This window comes from Caretta caretta, chromosome 9 (genome assembly GCF_965140235.1).
Source record: "Caretta caretta isolate rCarCar2 chromosome 9, rCarCar1.hap1, whole genome shotgun sequence".
In the NCBI taxonomy this organism is placed as follows: Eukaryota; Metazoa; Chordata; order Testudines; family Cheloniidae; genus Caretta; species Caretta caretta.
In genome coordinates, this window is record NC_134214.1 from 102,827,349 (window position 1) to 102,847,844 (window position 20,496).

At 62.1% G+C, this 20,496-nt stretch overlaps 2 protein-coding genes across 3 annotated transcripts in view; both read right to left on the minus strand.

Moving 5' to 3' along the window:
• Positions 1–6,550: 6,550 nt before the first annotated feature.
• C9HXorf65 (chromosome 9 CXorf65 homolog) lies at positions 6,551–11,252 on the minus strand. Its single transcript, XM_075132671.1, has 6 exons — positions 11,204–11,252; positions 10,569–10,676; positions 9,310–9,444; positions 8,853–8,921; positions 7,314–7,435; positions 6,551–6,706 (listed from the first exon to the last, which is right to left on the minus strand). Exons 1-6 carry the CDS (start codon positions 11,250–11,252, stop codon positions 6,581–6,583), a joined length of 609 nt encoding a protein of 202 aa, XP_074988772.1. The 3' UTR covers positions 6,551–6,580.
• Positions 11,253–12,179: 927 nt separating this feature from the next.
• IL2RG (interleukin 2 receptor subunit gamma) overlaps positions 12,180–20,496 on the minus strand; it is a 61,671-nt gene continuing 53,354 nt past the window's right edge. For both annotated transcript variants that reach the window (XM_048864193.2, XM_075132622.1), the window contains 3 exons: positions 14,268–14,373; positions 13,845–13,929; positions 12,180–12,814 (listed from right to left, as the gene is read on the minus strand). In XM_048864193.2, the coding sequence (XP_048720150.2) occupies positions 12,599–12,814; positions 13,845–13,929; positions 14,268–14,373 (407 nt within the window). In that variant the 3' untranslated portion in view covers positions 12,180–12,598. The remainder of the gene's footprint in view (positions 12,815–13,844; positions 13,930–14,267; positions 14,374–20,496) is intronic.

Below are 20,496 nucleotides of genomic sequence, written 5' to 3' on the forward strand. Positions count from 1 at the left end.
TTCCCTACTGCTTTTTATGTCACCTGTTGTACAAGTAGGCAAATATCTGGGTGAGCTGATGTCCCCCTGGCAGAGCTCTGCATACCTCCAGAGGTGTGTGTGCCCCTCGTTGAGAACCACTGCCCAAGTCTGACCTCCTGCATGTTCACACACTTACCTAAAGGAGCCGCTAGGGCCAACACCGACAGACAGCACCTCTCTTGCCTCCTGATATTGAGCTGCCTCAGAGGGAGCAGAGTCCTTGCTAGACTTGGCTGCTGCACTAGGCTTGGTCTCTGTACTCTCCTGGACACCTTGGGTATGTCTACAAGCAATGCCTGGAAAGGGTTGATGTAGGCTCAGAAGGGGGCCAATTAACCAAACAGGCCGACTGCGAGGCAGGTGAGTGATCACTCCCCTGTCTGAGGGAGGGAGCCTGGCTGGTTTAGGAACAGCTGGGCTGGATTTATAAAGATGGGAAGCTGCTAGCAGACGGGGGTGCTGGGAAAGTCTGTAGTCACTCCCAGGGAAGTGTATCTGGGCTGGCAAATCAAGAGCAGAGAGGAAGCCAGGAAGGTAGGGAAGGCTTAGGGAAACACAGTGAAGTGTAGAAGGGAACAGACCTTGGATGCTGGCCAGAGGGTCCCTGAGCAGAACCTGGAGTAGAGGGGGGCCTGGGCTCCCCTACCAGCCACTGAAAGAGTGACACCACGAGGCACTGACTGGTAAGGCTGCCTAGGACTGCTTTTGAGGGAAGACTTTGATACCCAGAAGGGGAAATGCATGGAGTGACCCAGTTGGAGGGTCAGGTCACAAAGAAGAAGCAGCAGCTCATGGAACAAGAAAGGGGCTGCAGCCCCAGAGAGAGGCAGAAGACGGCGTGCAACTGTGGGAAGGGGTGTTGCCCCCACAAGCTTTTGCCTACAGTGACCAGGAGGAGGCACTATTCTGGTGGTGGGTGGACCACCCTGTCACGTTGCATAGCATAGAAAACCCTCCAGCAGGTGCTGAATTGGGCTTGGCCTGCAGGGAGGGCTGCTTCATTGCTGTGTAGACTTCTGGGCTTGGGCTGGAACCTGATCTCTGGGACCCTCCCACCTTCCAGGATCCTAGAGCCCGGGCTCCAGCCCAAGCCCAGATGTCTACACAGCAATGAACCAGCCCTGCAGGCTGAGCCAGCTGGCATGGGCCAGTTACAGGTATCCACCTGCAGTGCAGACATACCCGTGTGCAGTGGTACAGTCCGGTATGCTGTACCAGTAGGCTATTTATAGCTGGGCAGTGTTCAGGCCATATGGGGCGGGTGGGGGTGTTCAGGCTGTATGGGGTGTGGTGAGGCCAGGGGGAGAGGGGTGTTCAGGCTCAGTGGCACAGTGCCTCTTGCTAGTCTTGGCCTCTATGTCTCTGATGTTCACAGCATGGGTAGATTCCCCATTAACTTTGCCAGGCCTTTGGAAGGTTATTCTCCATTCCTGGCCTGCTTCTGCCCAAGGCTGGGGGCGGGGGACAGTACCTCAGGGGGCAGAGTGAGCCGTCTTCCTAGAACTGAGCAGTGGGGGGGACTTGCCTGATTCTTGGAGCAAGGGAAGACGTTCAGGTGGCTAGTTGGTTGGGAAAGAGGCTTGCCTGGGTGGGGTATTATGGGACTGAAACCGAGCACTCTGGCTCTCAGAGCCTGTCATGGGGGAGAGGCCGTGGGTCACCTAGAGCTGACTTTGAGGCAGGGTGACTTAGAGCGCAGAGTGCTGAAGGCCCATTGCCCAGGCCGCCGACATGTGGCTCTGTTCCCATTCTCGTAGGTCCCTGCCAGCAGCACATAATGGCTCTGAGCCTGGGTGTCGGGAAGGAAATTGCACTGTGGAAACAGAGCTTTCAGAGAGACTGAAGGTGTCTCAGCAGGTGGCTGAGTGGGGTGCTCCAAGTAGAACTGGATCCCAGCCAGGAAGAGCTTTGCTGGCTTGGGTTGATGTAACCAGGGTACCTGCCTCCTGCTGTGCTCTTTTCTGCAGCAGGAAGGAGGCTCCCAGAGTAGGAATAAATGGTAAATTTTCAGAATGGAGAGGGGAAACCAGTGGTGTTCCCCAAGGGTCAGTCCTAGGACCAATCCTATTCAACTTATTCATAAATGATCTGGAGAAAGGGGTAAACAGCAAAGTGGCAAAGTTTGCAGATGATACTAAACTGTTCAAGATAGTTAAGACCAAAACAGACTGTGAAGAACTTCAAAAAGATCTCACAAAACTAAGTGATTGGGCAACAAAATGGCAAATGAAATTTAATGTGGATAAATGTAAAGTAATGCACATTGGTAAAAATAACCCCAATTATACATACAATATGATGGGGGCTAATTTAGCTACAACTAATCAGGAGAAAAATCTTGGCGTCATCGTGGATAGTTCTCTGAAGACGTCCACGCAGTGTGCAGCAGCAGTCAAAAAAGCAAACGGAATGTTGGGAATCATTAAAAAAGGGATGGAGAATAAGACGGAGAATCTTATTGCTCTTATATAAATCCATGATATACCCACATCTTGAATACTGCATACAGATGTGGTCCCCTCATCTCAAAAAAGATAGACTGGCATTGGAAAAGGTTCAGAGAAGGGCAACTAAAATGATGAGGGGTTTGGAACGGGTCCCATATGAGGAGAGATTAAAGAGGCTAGGACTTTTCAGCTTGGAAAAGAGGAGGTTAAGGGGGGATATGATAGAGGTCTATAAAATCATGAGTGGTGTGGAGAAAGTGAAAAAGGAAAAGTTATTTACTTGTTCCCATAATATAAGAACTCGGGGCCACCAAATGAAATTAATGGGTAGCAGGTTTAAAACAAATAAAAGGAAGTTCTTCTTCACTCAGTACACAGTCAGCCTGTGGAACTCCTTGCCTGAGGAGGTTGTGAAGGCTAGGGCCATAACAGGGTTTAAAAGAGAACTGGATAAATTCATGGAGGTTAAGTCCATTACTAGCTATTAGCCAGGATGGGTAAGGAATGGTGTCCCTAGCCTCTGTTTGTCAGAGGGTGGAGATGGATGGCAAGAGAGAGATCACTAGATCATCACCTATTAGGTTCACTCCCTCTGGGGCACCTGGCATGAGCCACTGTCGGCAGACAGGATACTGGGTTGGATGGACCTTTTGTCTGACCCAGTATGGCCGTTCTTATGAAACACCTGACTGGTCTCAGATAAATGCACCTTATGACTGTTGAATAGCAACAGCTAATCAAAGCCCTACATGGACATACTCCCCCTCTGTTCAGCCAACCCCACTGGCCCTTCTCAGGCCAGCCCCTCTTCTAAAGTCTTGTCCATGGGGAAGCTGCCCTAGCTTCCTGAGGGCCCGTCGCGGTGGGAGTAGCGCTCTGACCCCCCGGCCTGTCGCGGTGGGAGTAGCGCTCTGACCCCCCGGCCTGTCATCCCGCGGCCAGTCATGGTGGGAGTAGCGCTCTGACCCATCGCGGTGGGAGTAGCGCTCTGACCCCCCGGCCCGTCGCGGTGGGAGTAGCGCTCTGACCCCCCGGCCTGTCGCGGTGGGAGTAGCGCTCTGACCCCCCGGCCTGTCATCCCGCGGCCAGTCATGGTGGGAGTAGCACTCTGACCCATCGCGGTGGGAGTAGCGCTCTGACCCCCCGGCCCGTCGCGGTGGGAGTAGCGCTCTGACCCCCCGGCCCGTCGCGGTGGGAGTGGCGCTCTAACCCTGTCTGATACCAGACAAAACCATGTTTGGTTTGTCCCAGTACTGGACGGGGGACAAAACTCTCAAAGAGGACAGTCCAGTTTAATGCTGGACGAGTGGCCTGCCTAGCCAGTAGCATGCCTGGGGACTGTTCTCAGAGGCAAGCAGTGTCGGTGCTTGGGTGCCTGGTGGGTTCCAGTAGCCCTCAGACATATTGCTAAGGGAAAGGTTTTTACTAGGGCTGGCAGGAAAGGGGAAAGGCTGCAGATACCCTAGGCACAGGGGCTTAATGAGGGGCCCTGGGGCAGTCCCGTGCTCTGCAGGGCTAGTGCCTGGGGTGCCCTCCCCAGTCCAGCCTCTATTCAAGCAAATTTGCATTTGTCAGCTCCCAAGCCAGGCTCCATTAGTGTCTCTCATTAGGGCCCCTCTGCACTGGCTCCCTGCTCCCCCATGAGTCCCACACAAACCTGCTCCTGGAAATCTCAGCCTGTTTGACTTGCAGCTTCTCTCCACTCCCTGCTGCCAACAGTTCCCACTCCCAAACAGCCTGGCACCTCCTGGGTAAGGCCCTTTCCCCTCGCCGGGCAGTGGGGTGCGGTGGATGGGAGTTGTGGCCCCCTGCTTTGCAGATCCATTGCACCACATGTGTTTGCACCAGCTGCCTAGAGCACTGCCCCCTCCCTGTGTGATGGAGGAGGGTTGTGTGGACCTTTTTTGCAGCAGTATCCCATGGCAGGCTCATGTCTAACTTGCTGGTCCCCTAGTGCCCCTGGCTCTTGCCTGCTCCTGGTTCCTCCCTCCTGGGGCAGTGGCCACTGCTAATCTATCTGTGCCCCCTTCTTGTATTTCTCCCGTGGCCATTGAGGACGCTCCTCCATCTGTGATGCCTGGGCCAGGTACTCCAGCCTGGGGTGGGAGGTGGGGGCCCTGGGGGAAGTGTGAGAAGCCACAGGGTAGGAATGGGGGAAGGCAGGGAGCAGAGAGACAGTGACCTTTACAAGCAGGGTTCTGATGGCCCTGGGCTCTGGTTCCATCTCTGGGAAGTGAGAGCAGAACTCTGCTTGCCAGACCCCTCCATCCACTTACCTGCCTTCCCTGGTTCATGTTTCCTGGGCTGGGGGACCTGAAGGCTTTTTTGGAGGGAAGAGAGGAGGGGTAGGGGCACCCTCTGGGCTACAGCTGGTCTTGGGGGGAATCCCACTGCTTGATGCACCTCTGGCACTGACTCTGCCTCGTCTTTGCACCTTCCCTTTTCTCAGCGCCCCCTGATTGATATGGGCCCTGCGGCTCTGTCAGTGTTGAGGACTCCCTGCAGCACACTGAGAGGTAGTGCCTTCAGCAGATTGCCTGCCTGTTGGGCGATGGGCGACGCCAGGCTTGCCTTCCAGCAGCCTGGGCGTGAGATGGCCTGGCATTCGGCGCTAGACAGAAAGGCAGTGGTTGGGGGCTGGACCTCCCTGCTGGGGAGCATTTGGCTGCCTGCCTGCCTAGTTTCGTGGTGGGAGAAGGGAGGGGAGCTCATCCAAGATTCCTGTTTCCTGCCTGCAAGTCCCAGCTTCCCCATGTTAGCCATTTTAGGAAAACCCTGCAGAGGTATTGCTAGAAACCCCTGGAGTGCCTGGGTCCAGGGCCAGGCTCCCGGCAGAAGGTAGGAGTCCCAGGTAGTCAGCCACTAGCATCAGTTACTCCATTCCGTGGACTGGCTGGCAAGGAACAGCCCCTCTCAATGCTTCATCAGGCAGACATGGTGCCAGACCGTCAGCCCCTCGTATGCAAAGATTTAATGGTGATGATTGGAGACAGTCCCTGCATTTTCAGCTGGCTGTGGGGTGATATCGCTGTGCCCTGCTATGCGACTGTTCCCTTCTGCCCCAGAGGTGGCTGTCCGTCAGTGAGGGTGAGGAAGCCCCTTTGCATATCTCTGTGGGGTCCCGTGTGCAGTGAAGGAGATGCACAGGGCCAGCTGTGACTGCTATCAAGTATTTCTAATAGCCAGAGGACACTAGATGGGGAGGGCTCTGAGTTACTACAGAGAATTCGTTCCCAGGTGTCTGGCTGCTGGGTCTCACCCATGTGCCCAAGGTCTAACTGATCACCATTTCCCCCCTGAGACTCGGGGGCGGGGGGGCCCACGGGAGGGTAGTGTTGCACTTTCCACTCCGGCGTGGGGCACGGGCCTCGTGCTGGTTTGAACTAGTGTAAGTGGTGGAGTCTCTGTAACTTTTAACTTGTTAAACAAGATCTGAGGATGTCAGTAACTCAGCCAGAGGTTAGGGGTCTATTACAGGAGTGGGTGGGGGAGGTCTGTGGCCTGCAATGTGCAGGAGGTCAGACTAAATGATCGCGCTGGTCCCTTCTGGCCTGAAAGTCTGAGAGATGATATGGACCGGGCCTTCCGGCCCAGTGACTCCCTCCCCAGGCTGCGCTGCTTCTGGCTGCTTCCTTTGGAGGTGCTGAGCCGCTGCCTGGTGGCCCCTCTGGCCTGTGCAATGGCATAAGAACCACCAATCAGGAAGCTCCCTGGTGACATCAGCCTTAAAAATAAGGGATTGTCTCAAAATGTGAAATGGGCCAGACAGAAGATAGTGGTGAAATGCTGTTCCCTCTCCCTCGGCCGTGGGTGCGCAGCCGGCGGCTCCTCGGACCCAGAGCACAGCGTGGAGCTGCCTGGAGGCCTCCCTGCATGCGCTGGGAGGGTGCAGCTTTTTGCAAGTGACTAGCTCGGCCTCTGCTCAGGGATGCGGTCAGCCGAGCCGGATGGGCCGGCCTGGATTCCCCAGGCAGGACCGTGGCAGGCTGGATTCCCAGGGCCTGGGACAGGTCGGCCGGGCAGGACTGAGCAGGATTTCCCGGGCCTCTCTGAATCTCAGTGAAACCCAGAGCCTCTGCAAGGAAAGTGCCACCAACGCTTTTATTTCAGCCTCAGCGATGTTTCTCCTTCTTGCTGGCCTCTGGTTTGATTTTGGGGGATGCTCCTGCTTTTCTCGGGGCACCCTCCTCGTCGGCAGCTCCAGCTGCCCCTGGACCAGGCCTCCCCATGAACTTTCCCTGGACAGAGAAGGCAGATGGGGTTATGGGGCGGGAATTTGGAAGCAGTGTTGTCTGCAATGCTGGGGCTGCTGCTAGCTCTCTGATTCCCCCTCCCACTCCCTCCGGGCTGCAGGCCCTGGCTGCTGTGCAAGCTGCAGGACATTCTGCAGCCTGGAGAATGGGAGAGATGCTAGATGGGAGCTGAACCCCTCCTGGAGCATGTGGGTGGAGGGTCTGCAGCAGAAGAGGACGCTAGTCCAACCTCCGTGTGACTGACCTCTCCAGAGCAGCTTCCAGGGTTTATGGGGTGATTGAACTGCCCCTGACTGAGCTGTGGACCCCCTGGGCAGACTTGAGGTGCTGCTGTTGGGCTAGGGGCATTCTGGGTGGGAGCCTGGGAGGGGAGAAGGGACTCTAGTGTCCCTGGCTTTCATTCCCCACCCTGACTCTGGGAGTCTCTGAGCTTCTGGACACTTCCTCCTTTCTGGAGTTCCCTGAGCCACCTCACCCCCGCCCCCTCCTTGCACTTCCCCAGAGACAGGAGCAGAGAGGGCCGAGTCCCCTCTGCCGGAACCAGGGCGTGGACAGCCAGCAGAACAGAGGAGGCCGGGGGCATGGTGCTCACTGAGATCTGGGAGGGAACAATGGAAATCAGCGACTCCATGGTCTGGATCTTCTTCCCATCCTGGGCCTTCAGCAGCTTGAGGCGGCTCTTTTCCAGAAACTCGCACTGAGTGCGCAAGGCATCTGCAGAGAGGGGATGGGCAGGGCTCAGAGGAATGGCATCTGCCTGGCTGCAGGGAGACCTAGCCTCTCTGACCAGGTTTGCTCCATGTCATCTCCAAGATGAGCCCCGCTGGCACTGGCTAGGGGCCGAGCCGTGCTCCCTGCCCACCAGCGGCCCTATGAGCCTCCCCGTGTCCCCCTAGCGTGGCTCTGTGGGTGGGCTCTGGAAATGTTCCCACCTCCCAGGCAGGCAGGCAGGCAGGGAGCGGGCATGGCCGTGAGGGAGCCCTGGGAGAGGGGCTGTGAGCCCTGGGCACGTGGCAGGGAGGGTGCAGGCCTGCTGGTGCTGGGTTTCCTTGATGACTCTTTTTACCTTGGCAGCAAATCCAGCTGGCTTGGACCCCCTGGCAGTGGGCTCAGCTAATGCAGCTTGTGGGATGAGTCTGCCAGAACCAGCCCATGGACCCTGCGCCAAGACCTTGGTGTAGAGCCAAGGGCCTGCCCCCTGAACCTGGAGCAGGGCCTGGGCCAGGCCCAGGTCAGCTGTGCTCTGTGTGGCTTGTTCCTGGTTGACTGAACATGAATGAACCTGCCCCATCTGAGCCGGCCTATGGTGGGGAGCGTGGCTGGAGCAGCTCGGCCCAGCGCGTTACCCAGCCGCCTGGCGTTACAGCCCATGATAGCAATGCCAGTGGGACCCAGCATGGCTCAGGGAGCAGCCAAGCAATGGCATGAAGCTGTCGAGGAAAGTAGAGGCTTGAAATCCGGAGACGCTTCCTGGTGGAGACCTGCAGGGGCAACTGCCAAGGCAAAGGGGGAGCTCCAGCCAGGGGCCGTTTATACCGGGACTGGACAAAGTCCAGTCTGGGGGGAGGGATAGCTCAGTGGTTTGAGCATTGGCCTGCTAAACCCAGGGTTGTGAGTTCAATCCTTGAGGGGGCCATTTAGGGATCTGGGCCAAAAATTGGGGATTGGTCCTGCTTTGAGCAGGGGGTTGGACTAGATGACCTCCTGAGGTCTCTTCCAACCCTGATATTCTATGATTCTATGATTCTAAGCCCTGAGTGGGCGCCAGGGGCCAGGCACAGGGCCCCATCGCTGTGACATCAGTAACTTACCTCGGTAGCTGCCTGCTGTGGGGAGCCCTGCACGCTGCCCAGACCCTTTAGTGACTGCAGCTCCTTCCCTGAGATCTGGGCTTTGAGAGCCCTGTTCCAGCAGCGGCCACTATGTAGTGCATCTGAGGAAGAGGCCCCATCCCCACCAATAATGCCCCAGTGCTGCACCTCCCTCTGTCCCTGCTCTGCACCTCCCAGGCTGCGTCCTGCCACGCCCCACAACTACCGGGGTGGTGTGCAGCCAAGTCCTTTCTGCATCTCCCTTGCCGTGGCCTCTTTGTGCCACCCTGAGCATGGGGCGGGGAGCAGCGGCCACCTACCCAGAAGCTCTGGCTCGGGATCCTTGAGGATGGGGGTGAAGGCGCGATAGGCGTTTTCCTGTTTGGTCCCTGCAAGAAGGAATCCTCAGCGTCACGTCATGGGTGGAGAAAGTGCCATGGGGCTGGTGTTGCCTGCTCCTCTCACTCCGCAGGGCAGCAGCAGAGCCAGGCACTGGGCTGGGCTGGCCGGGCAGGGAGTCCTGGGCCGATGGGGGTGGGGTGAGATCTGCTCAATGCTAGTACCTCGGGCCATGGGCATTGGATTGCTGCTCTGGGCCCTTGGGGGTCGGCCAGATGGCACAAGGAGCCCCCCCAGCAGAGCCTTTGCACAGAGCTTTGCACAGAGATGCTTTTAAAGAGATAATTGTCTCCCCCCGCTGCCCTGGCCAGCTGTGGGGCTAGGGCTTCAGTGGGGAAGGGCTGTGCTGCTGGGGCTGCAGGGTGCCCGGGAAGGCACCTGGGGCTCCGCGCTCCACCCGGCACACATAATAGGTTCCTCGGGGTGAGAGGAACTTGCTGGCACTGTCGCTGGGAAGCTTGACCAGGAAGAGCAGCTTGAGGGTGCCCAGTTCGTCGCACAGGTCGATGGCTTCTGGAAGACACCGCAAGCCCTGGGAATGAATTGCGCCCCCCACTCTGCTCCCCACATCCTGCTCTATGGCACAGCCCACGACGCTGACTCTGGGACCTACCTGCTGCCGAGCTCGCTGAGGCACTTGCCTTTCAGACACAGTCCTGTGAGGCCAGGCAGGGCCAAGCCCTCTGCTAGTCCTGCTCCCGTGCCCACCATGCTGTGGAGATGGGTTACTGGGCTGGGAATCCCGGCTGCCCTGCAGCCCACTGGGGCACTTCACCCGCCGGACTCCCCCTCCGCTGCATGCTGCAGAATGGTCCACGGCCTCCCACTCCCAGCTGTTGTCCAGCCATGCTGCTATCCCCTGCACCACCAGCCTGCCTGCCTCACCTGCAGCCCTGGCCTCACATCTCTGCTGCTCTCGCCCACCCCCTGCAGTCAGTCCTGTCTCCTTTGCCCCGCCAGGCCTGCCCCCACTGAGCAAGCCTCTGCACAGTGCCCATGGCACTTGTAAGCCCCTCATCAAAACCGTCACCTCGGTGGCTTTGTGCCTCGTGCCCCGGCTATAGCTCTGTGCCACCCAGGCTTGGAGTGCAGCACCCTCCTGCGTGGCCGGTCAGATGTGTGGATGGTGTCACCTTGGGAGGGCATTGCGTGGGCTGCTGGCTGACCCCCTCCCCACCCATAGCCCTCTGGATCCATTAGACTCTCCTGTTGTCGACAGGGTATTACGTTTCCTCTTCCCCACAGTGTCTTGAGTGCCTCTGCTACATGGCTTCCCCATGCTCCACCGCATGTGTCCTGCCCAGCATAGCGCCCACCCCCTGGCATCTGACATGACCGTGCTCACCATCACCCATGTGGGCAGCCCCCAGCCACCTGGGTCTGCACAGAGCTCTCCCCAGCGGCTCCTGTGGGGCTCCCTCCTGGGCCACCTACTGCAGGTGGATGCTGCTCCTGTGCGCTGCCAATACCCAGCGCCAGTTCATGCCCTCTTGTCCTGTCCTCCCCAGCATGTGCCATGGGCCCAGAGCCATGCGCTCAGGCTCGCTAGATCGGGTCTGCGGACCTGTACTTGCTGCCAGCCCGCTCTCGGTTTCTGGCGGGATCCCAGCGCAAGCCTGGCAGGTTGGGGTGCTCACCTGTTCTCTGGAGCCCCACCTTACTCCTCAGGTAGTGCAGCAGGAGGAGGACAGAGCAGCTGGTATTAGCCAGAAACTGCTGGTTATCTGGAAGGGACAAGGCAGTGCCTGACCAAGGGCTGGGCACACAGCTGGGCCTGGGGCGGCCTCGGGGCTCTGCGCTGGGGGAAATGATGCTGCAGGTGGGAGCTATCTGCAGGCTGCCGCCTCCGCCTCGCTAGGCCTCCGCACGTGCTGGGGTGAGAGGATGGCTCCCAGTGCCCAGCAGTGCTGGACTCACCAGCCAAACCCCCTGTGGCCCCAGACTGAGCATGGGGAATGCCCTAGCGCCCACGGGGTGTCCATGCCGGCCCACCCAGCAGCTCTGTATCTGCCCTCTGGGTGAGCTGGCACCTGGGAGCTGTCCCACAGTGCCCTGCTGTGCCCCTGCAGACCAGGCTTGCAAGGCTGGGGTGGATACTTAGGGGCTATGGAAACTCAAGAGAGAACCCCAGGGGAGAACTTGGGCCCACCCCCCTGCAGAGCTAACTGGAGTCTTTCCCCCCTCACCTTATCTCGCCCCAACCCACCCTCCCAGTGAAGGCTGCCGCACATACAGTACCTTCTCCCAGCCAGCGCCCAGCCCGGGGCCTCACCTGCGTGTTTGACACAGATGAACATTGCAGTGCCTAGGTGAAGCTGCATGATGCCAGAGGTGGGCTGCAGAGCACGACCCCCTCCCATGACTTGCAGCAGGGCTATTGTGAAGTCAGACACAGAGAGAAAGGCGGGCTGCCCGGGTCAGGGGGGAAGGCAGCTTGATGGCCTGGGCTGGGGATGCTGGCAGATGGGCCTCTGGCAAGAGGAGATGAGGGCTTTGAGCACAGCCATGGGCCATCACCTTGGCAGTGTGGTGTATTGAGGACGGGGTTAGAATCGCAAGCTAGCACTCTGAGAGCATGTGCAGGGTGTTCCTGGGCCTGTTGGCAGCCTGGGGCTCTGCAGGGAAGCCCGCACTCTGTGTGTCAGTTTGCAGCGAGCCAGGTGGATGGAGTTGAGCCTCTGCCTACAGAGCCGCCTGCTTTGTCTCTCTCTCTTTTCAGGAGGTGCTGTGGGAGTGTTCTGCGAGCTGCCCCATAGTCAGGTATCTTTGCACGCTTCCAAGAAGAGTGTGTGTATGGTTTTATCTCACTTGGCTGTGTGGGCTGTGACCAGAACAGGACGCTCTTTGGTTCCTGGCAGCCCAGGGTAGGCAGTGGCGTGTGGGCCTTGGCTGCTCACCATGGCATACGTGGTGGGGTGACATTCCCAATGGGCCACTGGCAAAGCAGTGAGCAGAGGAGCCAGGCTCTGTGTGCAGCCCAGGAGGAGAGAGGGCCACAGGTCAGATGCAGGGGAACAGGCCCAGCCAGAGGGACGCACAATGGATTCCAGCAGGCAAGGGAATGAGTGCGGAGCCCCCACTCAGGGCAAGTGACTCCTGGGACTCCCGTGTCCCAGCTCCGCAAGGAGCCTCACTGGGAGCAAGGGGCACTGGGTCAGAGCCAGGGGACGTGGGAGAGGCTGCGGAGCAGCTGCATCAGGGGCAGGGAGGGATTTGCAGGCACAGAATGCCCAGAGGAACAAACACTCTTGGGTGAGACTGTTTTTATTTGTAAATCTGCTGCACAGTCACCAGCCAGAGAGCTCCTCCGCCAGGGCCCTGATCAGCCCAGGCAGAATGTGGGGAGCAGTAGGGGCAGCAAGGCCCAGCAGGACAAATGTTCAGGGCACAGCAGCCACACGGCCAGGTGCCTTATGCTGGTGAGCTGCATGGCGGCTGGCAGGGATGCAAAGTGCATGCCGGGGGGGCACTGAAAGAATGCTGAGGGGAGAGTCGTGTATGTGGAAAGAGGTGTATGCTTGCAGACGGGGGCTGGGGGCAGTGCTTGAGGCGCTGGGCAAGGGGTGCTGGGGTGGATGGGGGAGGCATTGGGGCGGGGCAAGGAGGGTGGGGGTGCAGTGTGAGGAGAGGCGCTAGAAGCAGACAATCCCAACTCCTGCTGGTAATGTCACACTCCCACGTAGCTGTTCTTGAAGAGGCTCAGCCCAGGGCTGCTGCTGGAGGCTGGGGCTGAGGAGCGCCCTGGGGGGGCCCTCAGCTTGTCATGGCCCTCCCAGAGGGGCGTGCTGCCCGCCTTGGGGGGCAGCTCGCTGACGTAGCAGAAGCTCTCACTGTAGTTAGGTTTAAAGCTCTCCACGATGTCCTTGGAGACTCCGGCCCATTCCTCCAAGAGAGCGAAATGCAGGTTAAAGGAGGCTCCCTGTAGCAGTCACTCCCCTGCTGCCCACTCCTGGGCTGCCCCATGGCCCAGCCGAGGGGCCCCTCTCCCCTGGCTAGGGCAGAGCAGGCGGCTGCTGGCGCTGAGGGTCACACTGTGCCTGTCCAGCGGGGGCGAGGCAGCACCTAACGCTCCTGCTGGAGGCACCTGCAGGGAGCCAGGACCAGGTTGGTGGGCTGATGGGTGCAGCACCTTAGCGCTCGCCTAGACTGCAAAAAACCCTGCGACGGTGAGTCTGAGGCCAGGTCGACTGGCCTGGGCCCGTGGGGCTCCACCTAGGGGCTAAGCCCAGCAGTGAGCCGTTCCTGCTTGGCCTGGAGCCTGGGCTTCGAGCCCCCACTCACTGGGTTACGGAGCCCGAGCAGCTACACGGCTGGTGTTAGCTCCACAGCGGGAGCCCTGCGAGCTGTCAGGTGACCCGGCCTCTGAGACTTGCAGTCGTGGTTCTTCCTCTGCAGCGTAGGTGGACCCTGAGTCTCTGGGCCAAATTCAGGCCTGAGGTTGGGGCAGCTCTGGCTGCGCATATGCCCAGGCTGACTCCCCTGGGCCAGCTGGATGGCCAGGACCCGGGCACAGGGACTGTCAGTGTGTCACGTTCTTATACGTGCTCTAGGTTAACACTGCGGGCAGCAGCGCGGGGCAGACACAGGTGCGCTCCCCCAGGGGAGCTGAACCATCGCTAGAGGGAAACAGCCAGTCTGTCTGTGTCTGTCCCAGCTCGCCAGGGAACAGGTGCCCCGTCTGTAGGTGCCTGGCTGAGCCCTATCTGTCTGTCCATCCCAAGGAGCAGGTCCCTGGCCCAGCCCGGCATATCAGCCCCTCCCGGCCCAGCCCGGTCATTGGCCCCTCCGTCCCCGGCCCCGTCCGGCGGCCCCTCTGTCCCCAGCCCGGCCCAGCAGCCCATCCATCCCCGGCCCGGCCCCTCTGTCCCCATCCTGGCCCGTCGGCCCCTCCGTCCCCAGCTGAGCACTCTTACCGGGAAGTTGCCCTGGTGGGTGTTGAAGAGCTCTTCGAAGTTCTTGCTGGGGTTGGGGATTCTGGGCATGAGAATGACCCAGACTCTGCAGAATGGGAAAGGACTTGTTTAGTGAGGAAGGGCAGCTCCTGGAGCCTGGCTGTAGACACATGGGCCCTGGGGCCCTCCTCAGCCAGGCACCGGTTGGTGTCCTCTGACCCAGCCCTCTTGCCCTGTTCCCCGGGTGGGTCCTCCTGGCCCAACCCTGCTCCCACCCTCTCTCCCGCCCACAGAGCTGACCCAGCGTTGGGACTCACCCAGGTCTGGGTCACCGCTCTGCTCTGAGCCCCAGCAGCCTGCACCATGCGCTAGCAGCAGGCTTGGCTTCTCTCCATACCTGTGCACAGGGGTTGGGGACTATTGGGGAAGCAGCGGGACACTCACCTTTCCATTCGAATCAGCAAAATGACAAGGACTAGGAAGAGCATCAAAGAGGCAATGGGGAGAACTACGTGAATCCAGAACCATGGTGCCTGCTCCTCGGCCGTGCCTGCAGAGGAGATGCACAGCGGGTGTTGCTGACACACCACCAGTGTGGTCCGACTGTAGGGGGGGCGGGCGCCAAGAGGCCATGGGGCTGTTCCTGGCTGGGAGCAGGCAGGAACCCCACACAGCTGGGAATGTGGGCAGAAATGAGCACTTGTCTCAACCTCAGGCTGTGTCTGAATCTTACTGATTCTTTCTGTGTAACTTCTCCGGGAGATAGCCGTCCTATCCACCCCCCGCCACACCTCCCAGCCAGGCCCCCATGGCCTCATGCCCTGATCCCTGCAACTTCCCTCCCTCTGTCGTCCTGCCTCGCTCAGATCCATTCAGAATGCAGCTGCAGAGCGTTTTCCTACCCTGTTGCTTTGGCCACGTCACCCCCTTCTCTACATCTCGCCTCGGGCTCCCCCTTCTCTAGCGCGGCAAATCACTGCCTGTCTCCTTTCAAGTCCCTCTCCGCCTGCCTGTTGTCTAGGGTTGCCAGGCGTCCGGTTTTCAACTGGAACACCTGGTCAAAAAGGGCTCCTGGTGGCTCTGATCGGCACGTGCCCTTAAAAGCCCAGTTGGCGGCACAGCAGGGGCCCAGGGCTAAGGCAGGCTTCCTACCTGCCCTGGCTCCATGTGGCTCCTGGAAGCAGCCCCTAGGCACAGGGAGGCTCCCCACACTGCCCCTCCCGCAAGTGGCTGCTCCGCAGCTCCCAGTGGCTGGGAACCACAATCAGTGGGAGCTGCGGGGGCGACGCCTGTCGGTGTGAGGGCAGGGTGCGGAGCCTCCCTGGCCTTCCATGTACTTAGGGGCCGCAGGGACCTGGCAGCCGCTTCCTGGGAGCCACAGTAAGTGTCACCGGGACCCCGAACCCTCTCCTGCACCCCGTAACACCCCAAACCCTGCCCCAGCCCCCTTCACCCCAACCCCCTCATCCCTGGCCTCACCCCAGAGCCCGCACCCCCAGCTGGAGCCCTCACCCCCCCGCACCCTAACCTCCTGCCCCAACCCGGAACCTCCTCCTGCACCCCAATTCCCTCATTTCTGGCCCACCCAGAGCCATCACGCCCCATCTCCTGCAGGGATGGCAGGTTTGTATAATTTTTGGTGGTGCCCAATGGCTCCAAGTCCCCCCCCCAACACACCTGCTAAGGCTCTGGGAGGGAGTTTGGATGTGGGTTGGGTGCAGGCTCCAGGAGGGAGTTTGGGTGCGGGCTCTGGGCTGGGGCAGGGGGTTGGGGTGCAGGAGGGGGTGTGTGGGGCACGCTCCGGGAGGGAGTTTGAGTATGGGAAGGGGCTCTGGGCTGGGGCAGGGGGTTGGGGTGCAGGAGGGGGTGTGTGGGGCAGGCTCCGGGAGGGAGTTTGAGTACGGGAAGGGGCTCTGGGCTGGGGCAGGGGGTTGGGGTGCAGGAGGGGGTGTGGGGGCAGGCTCCGGGAGGGAGTTTGGGAACAGGAGGGGGCTCTGGGCTGGGGCAGGGGGTTGGGCTGCAGGAGGGGATGTGGGGGCAGGCTCCGGAAGGGAGTTTGGGAACAGGAGGGGGCTCTGGGCTGGGGCAGGGGGTTGGGGTGCAGGAGGGGGTGTGTGGGGCAGGCTCCGGGAGGGAGTTTGAGTATGGGAAGGGGCTCTGGGCTGGGGCAGGGGGTTGGGGTGCAGGAGGGGGTGTGTGGGGCAGGCTCCGGGAGGGAGTTTGAGTACGGGAAGGGGCTCTGGGCTGGGGCAGGGGGTTGGGGTGCAGGAGGGAGTGTGGGGGGCAGGCTCCGGAAGGGAGTTTGGGAACAGGAGGGGGCTCTGGGCTGGGGCAGGGGGTTGGGGTGCAGGAGGGGGTGTGTGGGGCAGGCTCCGGGAGGGAGTTTGGGAACAGGAGGGGGCTCTGGGCTGAGGCAGGGGGTTGGGGTACAGGAGGGGGTGTGTGGGGCAGGCTCCGGGAGGGAGTTTGAGTATGGGAAGGGGCTCTGGGCTGGGGCAGGGGGTTGGGGTGCAGGAGGGGGTGTGTGGGGCAGGCTCCGGGAGGGAGTTTGAGTACGGGAAGGGGCTCTGGGCTGGGGCAGGGGGTTGGGGTGCAGGAGGGGGTGTGGGGGCAGGCTCCGGGAGGGAGTTTGGGAACAGGAGGGGGCTCTGGGCTGGGGCAGGGGGTTGGGCTGCAGGAGGGGATGTGGGGGCAGGCTCCGGAAGGGAGTTTGGGAACAGGAGGGGGCTCTGGGCTGGGGCAGGGGGTTGGGGTGCAGGAGGGGGTGTGTGGGGCAGGCTCCGGGAGGGAGTTTGAGTATGGGAAGGGGCTCTGGGCTGGGGCAGGGGGTTGGGGTGCAGGAGGGGGTGTGTGGGGCAGGCTCCGGGAGGGAGTTTGAGTATGGGAAGGGGCTCTGGGCTGGGGCAGAGGGTTGGGGTGCAGGAGGGGGTGTGTGGGGCAGGCTCCGGGAGGGAGTTTGGGAACAGGAGGGGGCTCTGGGCTGGGGCAGGGGGTTGGGGTGCAGGAGGGGGTGTGTGGGGCAGGCTCCGGGAGGGAGTTTGAGTATGGGAAGGGGCTCTGGGCTGGGGCAGGGGGCTGGGGTGCAGGAGGGGGTGTGTGGGGCAGGCTCCGGGAGGGAGTTTGAGTACGGGAAGGGGCTCTGGGCTGGGGCAGGGGGTTGGGGTGCAGGAGGGGGTGTGGGGGCAGGCTCCGGGAGGGAGTTTGGGAACAGGAGGGGGCTCTGGGCTGGGGCAGGGGGTTGGGATGCAGGAGGGGATGTGGGGGCAGGCTCCGGAAGGGAGTTTGGGAACAGGAGGGGGCTCTGGGCTGGGGCAGGTGGTTGGGGTGCAGGAGGGGGTGTGTGGGGCAGGCTCCGGGAGGGAGTTTGAGTATGGGAAGGGGCTCTGGGCTGGGGCAGGGGGTTGGGGTGCAGGAGGGGGTGTGTGGGGCAGGCTCCGGGAGGGAGTTTGAGTACGGGAAGGGGCTCTGGGCTGGGGCAGGGGGTTGGGGTGCAGGAGGGGGTGTGGGGGCAGGCTCCGGGAGGGAGTTTGGGAACAGGAGGGGGCTCTGGGCTGGGGCAGGGGGTTGGGGTGCAGGAGGGGGTTTGGGGGCAGGCTCCGGGAGGGAGCTTGGGAACAGGAGGGGGCTCTGGGCTGGGGCAGGGGGTTGGGGTGCAGGAGGGGGTGTGTGGGGCAGGCTCCGGGAGGGAGTTTGGGAACATGAGGGGGCTCTTGGCTGGGTCAGGGGGTTGGGGTGCAGGAGGGTGTGTGTGGGGCAGGCTCCGGGAGGGAGTTTGGGAACAGGAGGGGGCTCTGGGCTGGGGCAGGGGGTTGGGGTGCAGGAGGGGGTGTGTGGGGCAGGCTCCGGGAGGGAGTTTGGGAACAGAAGGGGGCTCTGGGCTGGGGCAGGGGGTTGGGATGCAGGACGGGGTGTGTGGGGCAGGCTCCGGGAGGGAGTTTGGGAACAGGAGGGGGCTCTGGGCTGGGGCAGGTGGTTGGGGTGCAGGAGGGGGTGTGTGGGGCAGGCTCCGGGAGGGAGTTTGAGTATGGGAAGGGGCTCTGGGCTGGGGCAGGGGGTTGGGGTGCAGGAGGGGGTGTGTGGGGCAGGCTCCGGGAGGGAGTTTGAGTACGGGAAGGGGCTCTGGGCTGGGGCAGGGGGTTGGGGTGCAGGAGGGGGTGTGGGGGCAGGCTCCGGGAGGGAGTTTGGGAACAGGAGGGGGCTCTGGGCTGGGGCAGGGGGTTGGGGTGCAGGAGGGGGTTTGGGGGCAGGCTCCGGGAGGGAGCTTGGGAACAGGAGGGGGCTCTGGGCTGGGGCAGGGGGTTGGGGTGCAGGAGGGGGTGTGTGGGGCAGGCTCCGGGAGGGAGTTTGGGAACATGAGGGGGCTCTTGGCTGGGTCAGGGGGTTGGGGTGCAGGAGGGTGTGTGTGGGGCAGGCTCCGGGAGGGAGTTTGGGAACAGGAGGGGGCTCTGGGCTGGGGCAGGGGGTTGGGGTGCAGGAGGGGGTGTGTGGGGCAGGCTCCGGGAGGGAGTTTGGGAACAGAAGGGGGCTCTGGGCTGGGGCAGGGGGTTGGGATGCAGGACGGGGTGTGTGGGGCAGGCTCCGGGAGGGAGTTTGGGAACAGGAGGGGGCTCTGGGCTGGGGCAGGGGGTTGGGGTGCAGGAGGGAGTGTGTGGGGCAGGCTCCGGGAGGGAGTTTGAGTATGGGAAGGGGCTCTGGGCTGGAGCAGAGGGTTGGGGTGCAGGAGGGGGTGTGTGGGGCAGGCTCCGGGAGGGAGTTTGAGTACGGGAAGGGGCTCTGGGCTGGGGCAGGTGGTTGGGGTGCAGGAGGGGGTGTGTGGGGCAGGCTCCGGGAGGGAGTTTGGGAACAGGAGGGGGCTCTGGGCTGGGGCAGGGGGTTGGGGTGCAGGAGGGGGTGTGTGGGGCAGGCTCCGGGAGGGAGTTTGAGTATAGGAAGGGGCTCTGGGCTGGGGCAGGTGGTTGGGGTGCAGGAGGGGATGTGGGGGCAGGCTCCGGGAGGGAGTTTGGGAACAGGAGGGGGCTCTGGGCTGGGGCAGGGCGTTGGGGTGCAGGAGGGGGTGTGTGGGGCAGGCTCCGGGAGGGAGTTTGAGTACGGGAAGGGGCTCTGGGCTGGGGCAGGGGGTTGGGGTGCAGGAGGGGGTGTGGGGGCAGGCTCCGGGAGGGAGTTTGGGAACAGGAGGGGGCTCTGGGCTGGGTCAAGGGGTTGGGGTGCAGGAGGGTGTGTGTGGGGCAGGCTCCGGGAGGGAGTTTGGGAACAGGAGGGGGCTCTGGGCTGGGGCAGGGGGTTGGGGTGCAGGAGGGGGTGTGTGGGGCAGGCTCCGGGAGGGAGTTTGGGAACAGAAGGGGGCTCTGGGCTGGGGCAGGGGGTTGGGATGCAGGAGGGGGTGTGTGGGGCAGGCTCCGGGAGGGAGTTTGGGAACAGGAGGGGGCTCTGGGCTGGGGCAGGGGGTTGGGGTGCAGGAGGGGGTGTGTGGGGCAGGCTCCGGGAGGGAGTTTGAGTATGGGAAGGGGCTCTGGGCTGGGGCAGAGGGTTGGGGTGCAGGAGGGGGTGTGTGGGGCAGGCTCCGGGAGGGAGTTTGAGTACGGGAAGGGGCTCTGGGCTGGGGCAGGTGGTTGGGGTGCAGGAGGGGGTGTGTGGGGCAGGCTCCGGGAGGGAGTTTGAGTACGGGAAGGGGCTCTGGGCTGGGGCAGGTGGTTGGGGTGCAGGAGGGGGTGTGTGGGGCAGGCTCCGGGAGGGAGTTTGAGTACGGGAAGGGGCTCTGGGCTGGGGCAGAGGGTTGGGGTGCAGGAGGGGGTGTGTGGGGCAGGCTCCGGGAGGGAGTTTGAGTATGGGAAAGGGCTCTGGGCTGGGGCAGGGGGCTGGGGTGCAGGAGGGGGTGTGTGGGGCAGGCTCCGGGAGGGAGTTTGAGTACGGGAAGGGGCTCTGGGCTGGGGCAGGGGGTTGGGGTGCAGGAGGGGGTGTGGGGGCAGGCTCCGGGAGGGAGTTTGGGAACAGGAGGGGGCTCTGGGCTGGGGCAGGGGGTTGGGCTGCAGGAGGGGATGTGTGGGGCAGGCTCCGGGAGGGAGTTTGAGTATGGGAAGGGGCTCTGGGCTGGGGCAGGGGGTTGGGGTGCAGGAGGGGGTGTGTGGGGCAGGCTCCGGGAGGGAGTTTGAGTACGGGAAGGGGCTCTGGGCTGGGGCAGGGGGTTGGGGTGCAGGAGGGGGTGTGTGGGGCAGGCTCCGGGAGGGAGTTTGAGTATGGGAAGGGGCTCTGGGCTGGGGCAGGGGGTTGGGGTGCAGGAGGGGGTGTGTGGGGCAGGCTCCGGGAGGGAGTTTGAGTACGGGAAGGGGCTCTGGGCTGGGGCAGGGGGTTGGGGTGCAGGAGGGAGTGTGGGGGGCAGGCTCCGGAAGGGAGTTTGGGAACAGGAGGGGGCTCTGGGCTGGGGCAGGGGGTTGGGGTGCAGGAGGGGGTGTGTGGGGCAGGCTCCGGGAGGGAGTTTGGGAACAGGAGGGGGCTCTGGGCTGAGGCAGGGGGTTGGGGTACAGGAGGGGGTGTGTGGGGCAGGCTCCGGGAGGGAGTTTGAGTATGGGAAGGGGCTCTGGGCTGGGGCAGGGGGTTGGGGTGCAGGAGGGGGTGTGTGGGGCAGGCTCCGGGAGGGAGTTTGAGTACGGGAAGGGGCTCTGGGCTGGGGCAGGGG

What these genes read in the sequence shown, in the direction of transcription:
- C9HXorf65 (XM_075132671.1), bottom strand. Translation starts at nt 11,252, where the DNA reads ATGCAGCTTCACCTAGGCACTGCAATGTTCATCTGTGTCAAACACGCA. An exon ending in CATCTGTGTCAAACACGCAG is followed by an intron (nt 10,677 to 11,203) that starts GTGAGGCCCCGG and finishes GCCCTTGGTCAG; the next exon opens with GCACTGCCTTGTCCCTTCCA. An exon ending in GGTGGAGCGCGGAGCCCCAG is followed by an intron (nt 8,922 to 9,309) that starts GTGCCTTCCCGG and finishes TCCTTCTTGCAG; the next exon opens with GGACCAAACAGGAAAACGCC.